Source organism: Rhodamnia argentea, chromosome 9, assembly GCF_020921035.1.
Source record: "Rhodamnia argentea isolate NSW1041297 chromosome 9, ASM2092103v1, whole genome shotgun sequence".
NCBI classification, from domain to species: Eukaryota; Viridiplantae; Streptophyta; class Magnoliopsida; order Myrtales; family Myrtaceae; genus Rhodamnia; species Rhodamnia argentea.
In genome coordinates, this window is record NC_063158.1 from 15,091,624 (window position 1) to 15,101,881 (window position 10,258).

General features: G+C 40.2%; 1 protein-coding gene and 1 pseudogene across 1 annotated transcript; one reads left to right on the forward strand and one right to left on the reverse strand.

Annotated features, from left to right (window-relative positions):
• The window catches only part of LOC115733118, a 146,363-nt pseudogene that overhangs the window by 56,420 nt on the left and 79,685 nt on the right, over positions 1-10,258 (reverse strand).
• LOC115733252 (disease resistance protein L6-like) lies at positions 1,097-4,249 on the forward strand. The gene is made up of 4 exons (XM_048284785.1): positions 1,097-1,315; positions 2,078-2,221; positions 2,385-2,675; positions 2,762-4,249. The coding sequence occupies exons 1-4, from the start codon at positions 1,097-1,099 to the stop codon at positions 4,247-4,249; spliced, it is 2,142 nt and encodes a 713-aa protein (XP_048140742.1).

The window sequence follows — 10,258 nt, forward strand, 5'->3', positions numbered from 1 at the left end:
AATTGATATGAACATTTGAGTCATTACCGATAACCTTGACCTTGATACTGTTTTCAATGCCTTATGTAATAATCTCGATTCTGCAAAGTTAGCTGATACTGTTGATGTACTAAACTAAAAGAACTTGTTGTTGATTGCTGGTGACTCATTCATTAGGAGTAGATTGAGGTGGGGAATTATTTCCTTTGTGTGAAAGAATGAATTCTTTTGAAAAAGAAAAGAAAAGAAAAAAAGCTGGATTTGCTGGAGTTGACACTCTCCGCTATCTGGAGCTTTTCCTCGTGAAACCGATGGAAAACAAGGATGCAATTAGATTGCTTACAATCTAATTGCAGTCATGACCCAAATCGTGGATCGAATTTTTGCTGTGCAGTGTCATTTCTTGGTTAAAACCACTTGAAAACGAACCTACTTGAATGCTCACGCACTATGCAATGTTAAGATGGACGTCATCCCTCAAGGGTGTACCAAAGATCGGCTTGGAACATTGCTCCCTTGTTTAAGCCTAATTGGAACTGTGAATGTCTATTCAACGAACCAGTCAGTGATCATCCCTAATTTTGGAACAAGGCATGTCAAAAGAAGTGAGGGGAATTAAGATGATGTTACTTGTTTTTAAAAGGAGGAAAAAAGAGAGAGCAAACCCGTGGTATAAGGAGTAAATGCCAGGTAAAAGTAAAAGGGTCCGTAAAAGCAAAACAAAGCAATAAAGTACATTGTTTTTTTCCCTCCACCTCGAGTGTCTGCCATTTGAAACGATTAAAAATAACCGAATAGTGACATCCGTAATAAATATGATAGATGATCACCGATCTTAACCCGAGCATGTGAGTTTTTCTTTGAGTCTACTTTGATCTTTAGAGGAAGATCCCCGTTTCAAAAAGAACCAAGCCTAGCCACCATCAACAATTTTTTGGCAAGACCAGTTTAGTCATACTTCGGGTTATGACATGGTGCACAAAAGTATGTTTGGTGTGACGTTTATGTCGGATATGCACTCTTGGAAGATCAATTCCAGATTAAAGGTCCCATTAGTTGTCCGAAAATTTTGTAGCTTAGCTGGTGCTTGAATAACATCATTTTTTTCCTCGTTAAAATGGTTTTCCATTGTGGCAGCTACGGTGACGTGATTAAATTGATCGTTGAGGAGGTCGTGCAAAAGCTGAAGACAAAATATAGATTCGTGACTGAACATTTAGTTGGAATTGATGATCGAGTTGCAGCACTAACTGAACTGTTAGACATCGGCTCTAACAATGTGCGGCTCATTGGAATTCATGGCATGGGGGGTATCGGTAAAACAACTCTAGCCAAAGTGGTATTTAACCAACTCTCTTCTAATTTTGGAAAGATTTGTTGTTTCATGGAAGAAGTTCGAGCGAAGTCATTAAGAACTGATGGCTTAATTGAGTTACAAAAGAAGTTATTATCCAAAATCGGTCATCCTATGGAAACAAGAAGCATTGACGAAATTGATTATGGAACAAAGAGGGTTGAAGAAGTACTTACGAACAAAAAAGTCCTCATTGTACTTGATGATGTTGCTAATTATGAGCAAGTAGAGAAATTAGTTGGAAGGAGTACTTTGTATTCAAGATCTAGAATATTGATTACAACAAGAAATAAAGATATTCTGCGAATCAATAGACCAAACTACCAAATTTTAGAAAATGAAATGGAGGTGATGAGTAGTGATCATGCGCTAGAGCTTTTCAGTAGGCATGCATTTAATAGAGACTCTCAATCAAATGATTACAAGGATCTTTCGGGGAAAATCGTAGCTGCTCTTGGGAGACTTCCATTGGCTCTTGAAGTCATTGGTTCATTCCTCTTTGACAAAGGGGAACAAATGTGGAGAGAGACATTGGAGAAGTTAAGCAAAGCACCTCACGATGATGTTTTCGAAAAGCTGAAGATCGGTTATGATGCCTTAAGTTACTAGCAACAGCAAATTTTCCTCGATATTGCATGCTTTTTCATTGGTGAGCATATGATGTATGCAATCTACATGTGGAAAGATTGTGACTTTTTCCCCGATACAGGAGTTGATTTCCTCATTAGCATGTCGTTGGTAAAGATCGTGGAAAATGCGTTTTGGATGCACGATCAACTAAGAGATCTTGGAAGGGAAATCATTTGTCGAGAAAATCCAATAAGTCCTGGAGAGCGAAGTAGGATATGGATTGACAAGGAGGTCGTCATTGCAATGAAGACAAAGGAGGTAATATATCTCAGGAAAAAATTAATAGTTTGCCCATTAGAAAATCCTCTATCTTAGTATCTACACTGCACTAGGATACTGTTTTCCCTTTCCTCTTTTTCCATTTTAATCCTTTTCCTCCGAAAAATACTGAATGTCAGAAATTTCTTTGTCTCATTCGCAGGTGAAGAAGAACGTTCAAGCACTGAATGTTGACCTATACAAAAGTGATCTTAAGACTATTAGAAGTGAAGAGATTGAGAGGTTTGAACATTTAAGGTACCTCAAATTAAATTGGGGAACCTTCCATGGTAACTTAGCGAATAGTCTTACCAATTTAAGATGGATTTTCTGGAGTAATCCTCCTCATCGGTTGTTTTTTAAGCCAACCAATATGTGCTTAAATAATGTGGTAGTTATTGAATTTTCAGACAATGCGTTCATAGATAATTCGAAACTACAAAGCTTAATCAAGGTGACTAATTTGCTTCTTGCTATTCTATTTTCTTTGAATGAAATATTTGACTGTTTATCCATTGAATATTGTATTTATTTTGATAGATGGCAGGGAAATTGAAAGTTCTTTCTCTTAAAAGGTGTCATGGCATAAACAAAACGCCGGACTTCTCCGGATGCCCAAATTTAGAGAGGCTTAATTTCGAAAGATGTTCCAATTTAAGGAAACTTGATGGCTCTATTGGGATGTTCAAGTCTTTGATTGACCTGAAGATTAGAGCTTGCCGTTCTCTTGGAAATTTGCCCAATGAAATCGGGAACCTAGTGAATCTGAAGCACTTCTCGGTCGAGGAGTGTCCAGTGAAGAACCTACCGGATTCCATATGGAAGTTGAAATCATTATGTGAGTTGCACTTTGACAATGACTATATTACAGCACATTACGCAAATTCTTGGGAGTTACCTAGTGCTATAATGCTTCAGAAGAACCTAGAAGTGCTTCGAATCCGTAGTCCCAATTTAAAAGGTGGACTTCCTTCGGCAATTGGAAATTTGTCCTTTCTAAGAGTCCTATGCTTGTTATGCACTTGCATAAGTGAACTTCCAAAGACAGTTAGAATGCTTTCTCGCCCGCAAACGCTCGAGTTACTGAATTGTGATGAGATTCAAGAGCTGCCGACGCTTCCTCCAAGTTTAAACAATCTACGAGTGTCATCCGAATCATTGCAAGTAGTCCCAGCACCTCTCGAATCGACTAATTTGGTTCTGTTGGACCTTGATGATGGCTCTAGTTGGAAACAGGAAGGTAAAATTTGCAATGGTGATTTAGTGGGAATGGGGAAGTTATCCAAACTGAACAAGTTGAAATTGGAACTTCTCAATGTCCCCGCTTCGGCTGAGTTGGCTTCCCTTTCTCAGTTAAAGGAACTTTGTTTGTCTAGTTTGGACTTGCGAACACCGGTGCAGCTTCCATCGTCTCTATTAAAGTTACAGGTGGCTAAGTTCAATTCAGCCGTGTCACTCTCATCCAGATTAGAAAACTTGTCAAGTTTAGAGCTCACATCGTCCCAAGTGCAAGAAATTCAACTCAGCGGTCTTCAACTTCACAATTTAACGGAGCTGATTCTGAGAGGCGGTGATTGTGAAACCTTGGAGAGACTCAAGCTATCAAACTTGATGAAGCTCAAAACCGTCGACGTGGCATATTGTGCAAAGCTTGTTGAGATCCAATTTGTTGGGGCGTTTGAATCATTGGAGTTATTAAGTATCAAGAAGTGTGAGTCCTTTGGAGGGTTAGGGTACGCGGGTGAAGCAGAGTCTGCTGATGAGTTGACTATGGAGGAAGGGAGACTAATTCTTCCGTCAATGGTATTATGTAAGTTGCGATGGTTCCGTCTTGATCATTGCCCTAAGATACTCCAAATTCAAGTACTCGGTACATCGAATTGTGGAAAGAATTTTTTCGTAATGGATTGTCGTCTCTTGCAAAGTGTTCGGGGTTTATCAAACTTAAAGAAGCTTAAGCAGTTATACATCCGGGACTACGATGGTCTACAGGTTGTCGAGGGCCTTGACGAGTTAGAGGTACATTGATGACAGCTCATCATTGGAAAGGTGGATTGATGTATCAACTACCAAATTGCCAAATGATTGCCGCGTCATCGTCTACCGCGGATATAAGAAACATTTACATGGCACCATCCAATCTTGCAAGCGTTATAAGGTGAGTTAGAACCTTCTCCTTTCTTTATTTCTATGTCCCTTTTTCTCTCTTGATGGATGCGGCAACGATGGCCTAATTCTCCCCCCGTGCGCTTAGTCCCACCTCTATATCAACAAATTTTGTATAATTATCAATGTTTGATATTTCCGCGAAATTACCAACCTAAGTTAAAGTGAAGGGAACATTTTTAGGGAAAATCGACACTCTTGACGCAAAGGTCTACCTCTATATGTAGATAAGTCGAAAGTGAAGGGATTTATCGAAACCGAATCGGACGATCACATAGAGAATCAAGAAAAATTGAAAGACGCACGAGATTACCCAGGTTCACCCCAAGATTAGGGCTACGTCTTGCGAAGAGATTTCACTATGTTTTTCGGTTTACAGCCAAATCAACCCCTTAAAATAATAAAACCGAGCAAAATATATATGCTCCAAAAACGGGCTAAAAAACATAAAATCTCTTAATTCCACCATACGGGCCAACTTAAATAAAAGCCCAAACCCGTAGAGGTTTGGAACCCCCGTCGGGAGGCGCCGCCTCCGAACCCCCCCCCCAGGGACCGACCGGGCGGTGGGACACCCGTGTCGTGGGCGCTGGCCCCGAACCCCTGCATCCCGCACGTAGGGGTCACATGTCGTTGGGTAACACTTCGGTTTCCCTAAGCTCACATGGGCGTACCCGATGTGAGAAACAAGGGTCCCCGAAGTATTCGCCAACTCCAACAGAAAGGCCAATTCACGATCTATGGACGAATGGGAGAGACGGAAATGGGTTTCCTTCTACCGCATGCCATTGCGGTCGCTCCATCATGAATGTTGAGTGCTTTCTTAAACCGCCCAATATTGAGATAAGATTGGTGATATGTAGGACTTTGGGTGAATAAACACTAAAAGAATCAATGACTTACTAACATAGGTCGTAAACATTTTCCTACGAGAGGCGTTCCTGTAACAAAGTTTTACTTACGGTAGTAAATAAATTGGAATATTTTGCTTAAGTTTATTTTGATGGTAACTTTGGAACAAATATTGGTATGAAACATATGACATAATACAAAGAAAAAGCAAAAAATATTCGTTAGTTTTAGGAGATGTATCCATTAAAATTCGATCCGACTCCATAAGGAACATCTTTGGTTGCAGCTTATTTTCTGGAATCAAACCCATTTCTCGTTCTTGTGGAAGATTTGCACTTTGATTTCGTATGTTTATTTTTCATTTTTTTTTTATTTCTTTAGCTGTTTATCATCACAATAATGATAGGTGTCAAGAGGAAACATGAATCTGTCCATTTTTCAGGATCTCATTGCCTACAAAAAATTTGCACTTTGAATCTTCTTTATTTGTTATAGAATGGATGTGACTGGTGCTAAACTATTCTAATAGGAGTTGCATTGCCTCCTATTTGTCTGAATATGGCGATTATGATATTGCTTGTCGTATTGTACATGGCAAGAAGTTTGTATCTTAGGTACTTAATGCTGGGCATTAACACCATCGATCAAGTAGTATTCGAATCGAAACCAGGTCGGTTGTTGGTCGTGAATTGTCTTTTTCGTACTTCGACCGCAACTTCTTATACAATGTACCTATCTTAGTATATCATTTCTTGGAATCGAATATGTTTCTAATTTTAACAGGTTACTCGTTTCTCGAATTTTTCTCGATATGTCTTGTGATTTTTTTCAGGAGTCGCGCTCTCATCGGACGTGGAGGTATACGTGTTTTTAGAAGCCTATAAGGTTTCGAAGACAGCTCATGTCACATCTAAGCATGCACGGGAGTTCACCAAGTTTTGAAAGCAGGATCAGTAACAGATTTCTTACTCTGCTCTATGTGGCGATTCACATAGAGCAGAGTAAGAAATCGTCTCTCAATCCACAAATTCCAGAAGCTTCTCTACCACTGGTCGACGCCGGAATCCACCATCTCCGATCACGAGCATTTACCGTCATTTGCCACCGGAGTTGCAGATCCACAGAACCGAGAACCATCCACACGGAACAAAAGCTGGAAGCTGGAACCATTCACCGGAGTTGCTGACTAATTTTCTGAGGCCGGTCCCGAGCAACCACCATGAAATCGCCAGTTCACCATTTCGAAGTCGCGCCCCACCAATAACAGCTCGTGACGGAAGCACTCTTGGTCCGTTCGAAGCTCCTTCGCCAGCGTCGTCACTGGCGACACATCCATGACTTCCTATTTCTTGTCCAATCACAGTTTGTGACCGCGATCGTACTTTACCTTCATATGCTCTGCTCTCAGCTATCCTTGGAGGAAAAAAAAGGCGGAGAAGTCTAATTAAGACTTATGTGAAATCGTCTCTGATTAATGATTTACTGATGATCTGAACTCATATTGATGCTGTTGTGGTAGCTTGGATTGGAATAGATGCTTCAATGTTGCAGTTGGATCTCTTGTCCGAATTGATCACCCCATGTTTGACGAAATGCCTGAATCGGATCAGCATGAATATAGCTTCGAATCTGACTGAGTTCATCTTGTCCGCTTGAATGATTCACTGTACTAGTTGTGTTGGTTGCATAAATCTAATCGATATGAACATTTGAGTCATTACCGATAACCTCGGCCTTGACACGATTTTCAATGCTTTATGTAATAATCTCGATTCTGCAAAGGTAGCTGATACTGGTGATGTACTAAACTAAAAGAACTTGTTGTTGATTGCTGCGGACTCATTCATTAGGAGTAGATTGATGTGAGGAATCATTTCCTTTGTGTGAAAGAATGAATTCTGGTGATTACCGAGAATGATAGCGCACGCCAGTTTACCGTGTTCTGTACTTTGTGTGTATCCATGGTGGTCGGGGAGTGGCTCCGAAAGATGAAAAAAAAAAAAAAAAAAAAAACTGGATTCGCTGGAGTTGACACTGTCGGCCATCTAATTTCAATGTTAAGATGGAAGTCATCCCTCAAGGGGGCACCAAAGATCCGCTTTGACAAGCACGAATGGAGAAGGAGTAGACTGACTGCACCCTGTTCAGACCGAAGAACGGTCAGGACAGTTAGTATTCAACGCCCATCCTGGTTTTGGTAATCTCCTGAAATATGCGTCGACCACCGTACAACAACCACAATGTAGCACCTCAGATTTTGCAAACCAGAGTAGCTCGACAGCGAATTAAAGAGAGGACTCCGCTAGTGGAATGGAGAAAAACAGAGGCAATCTGCCATGGGCAATGAGGGCTACCGGAGGCAAATCTAACCGAAGAAAATTGGTTTTTCAAGATTGATCTTAAGAATTGGTAATTTGCGGCTTGTGAAATGTTGAATGGCGGCTCATTTCCTTTATTCTGATCATGCAAGCCATGGTTTTCTTTTTTCGAAAGCGCGGTCATGGTCATTAACTCATTATCCCACACTAGGGCACAGCAAAAAATGCGCGGACATCGCTCCGATTCGGCGAACTTGAAAATTAATGGTCATTAACTCATTATCTTGTTCCTTTATTGCAAACCCTGTGAACATCCCTTGTTTAAGCCTAATTGGGCCTGCGAATGTTTATTCAATGAACCAGTCTGTGATCATCCCTATTACTAGGACAAGGCATGTCAAAACAAGCAAATGGAATAAAGATGATGTTACTTGTTTTGAAAAGGAGTAAAAAAAAATAGAAAGAGAAACCCCGTGGTCTAAGGAGTAAACGCCAGGTAAAAGTAAAAGTTTCCGTAAAAGCCGGACTAAGCAATAAAAAACTTTTTATTTTTCCCTCCGCCTCGGGTGTTTGTCATTTGAAATGATTTAAAATAGTGATATCTACTAGTTAATACGACGGATGATCACCGATATTAACTCGGGTGAGTTCTGACCTTGCTTTGTTTCTCTCCTAGACTAACCCCACATTACGACGGAATTTTTCCTAAATTGAGCAATTATTGTGAAACAAGTGATGCCCGATTCTCACGAATTTAGGGCAGATTCGAGGCCAAACGAAAGAAAAACCATATGAATTTCTCTAGGAAAACCTCGGTGTTCAATTGTCTACATCTATATATTAGTCGCTACGTAATCGTCATCATTGCTGTTCTAATATGCATCCACATCCACGACTTAAGCTTTGTGTTTCCTCTAGTCGTGAGAGGTGAAGGCATTTTCGAAATTATGAAAGTTCAGCGAGGACAAAGTTAGAAGGAAAAATATGTATTAGCATTTCGGAAATATTTAAAGCCCACAGATAGTCCAGACCTGCCTTGGTCTAAGAAACTTTAGATGACTTTGAAATTACAATTGATTTTCCCAAAGATCTCAAAGAAAAAAATAAATTTGTCAAACGGTATGAATTTGGCTCAAAAGTCTTTTAGAGACTTATATTGCACGGACACGACATATGATACGCGACACGACACGACAAGACATGACACAACACGCAAACACGTAATTTCTTAAAAAATAGAGAATTCCGACACGTTGGGACACGCTGCATATTAAATATATATTTTTGTAATTTTTATGATTTCACAAGTAAATAAATAATAAAAAGGGCCTAGAATGAATTTACTCTGAAAATAATGATCCACCATTTATATCACAATGAAAAATCCCATTTCCCTTCAATATAGAAATTAATAATAAATAATAATAAATACACTAAAAGAAGCCAAAATGTTATCCTTTCTTTTCTGCCCCCCAACCCCCTCCTTTCAGCTCGCGATGGTCCTCCGGCCGAGTCCCTCGAGCTCGAGCTCGCCCACCTGCTGGACAATTGCCCCCACATCGAGACTCGAGCTCCGCGCCATGTTCGCCACCCTCCTGTGCAAACTCCTTGCGGCGACCACTCCTACATCTACCCCTGCCTCATCCCGCAGACCCAATCCTCCCTCACCAAGAAGCTCGGCAACGCAGTAAGCCTTTGCCTCTAAAAGAATGGAACTTTCCCAAATTACCGTCGCGCGTTGCTTTTATTGATCGCGTGTTGGAAGCGCGGATCGAGTGTCCGACCGTGTCCCAACGTGTCCATGTGTCGAACACCGACACGTGTCCGACACACGAAAAATGCCTTCTCGTGCGTCTCCGTGCAACATAGTTAGAGACCCAAAGGTCTTTAATAAAGTAGTTGCAAAATACGGCCAAAGCTAGGCATCGGTAAAGGACATCAAAAAGGTTCTTTACTTTTTTGCTTTACTTTTGTCGGTCATTTAGCCTGGGATTTTTCTGATTGCCTTGCGATCTTAGAGGAGCAATTATTGGGTGAGTGTTAAACATGCCAAGCTGCATCAGGACGACCATAGCCAGAGGTTTTTTTTTTTTTTTTTACCGTTAATCATCGTATGAATAAGTATGCTAAGCTAATGACAAGTGTGCACTTAAGTAAACGACTTAAAATAAGCTCAAAAAAATACCATTCCCATCCAAATATCGCTTATGACAAAAAAAATAGTACGATTATTACCTTAAAGTTTCAATTTTCTCATAATAATTGTCTAATAATCCCGATCATCGGAAGTGGGCGGGCACCTAAATCATATGATTGAGTAATAGCTTGAGAGGATTAAAAGGGAAAAAAGGAAGAAAATGACCAACTTCTTCATTTTCTGGGAGAGTGGGAAGGGAATATAATCAATTCCGCTGGAGATCATATAATCTCACTACATGGATGATGGCCTCTTTGAACGGAAGAAACGAAACCGCACGTTCTGTGCAAAATTGGGACTAGTTTATTATTCCTCAGGACTTACATCCTTTCAATTTTTATGCAAAGGATGAATGAGTGACTGTACACGGTCATTGTTTTTCGATTAAAAAAAAACATGGTGACTCAAATATTGATTTTCCCTCCAACTCCTTAATTTTTGTTCGTGTTTTCCTTAATTTTATTACCTTTAATTCAATTGAAGTTCATACTAACGAAAGTACTA

Coding starts and splice junctions, on each gene's coding strand:
- LOC115733252 (XM_048284785.1), top strand. CDS start 1,097: ATGGTTTTCCATTGTGGCAGCTACGGTGACGTGATTAAATTGATCGTT. Junction 2,222..2,384: donor TTGCAATGAAGACAAAGGAG/GTAATATATCTC, acceptor TCTCATTCGCAG/GTGAAGAAGAACGTTCAAGC. Junction 2,676..2,761: donor AACTACAAAGCTTAATCAAG/GTGACTAATTTG, acceptor TTATTTTGATAG/ATGGCAGGGAAATTGAAAGT.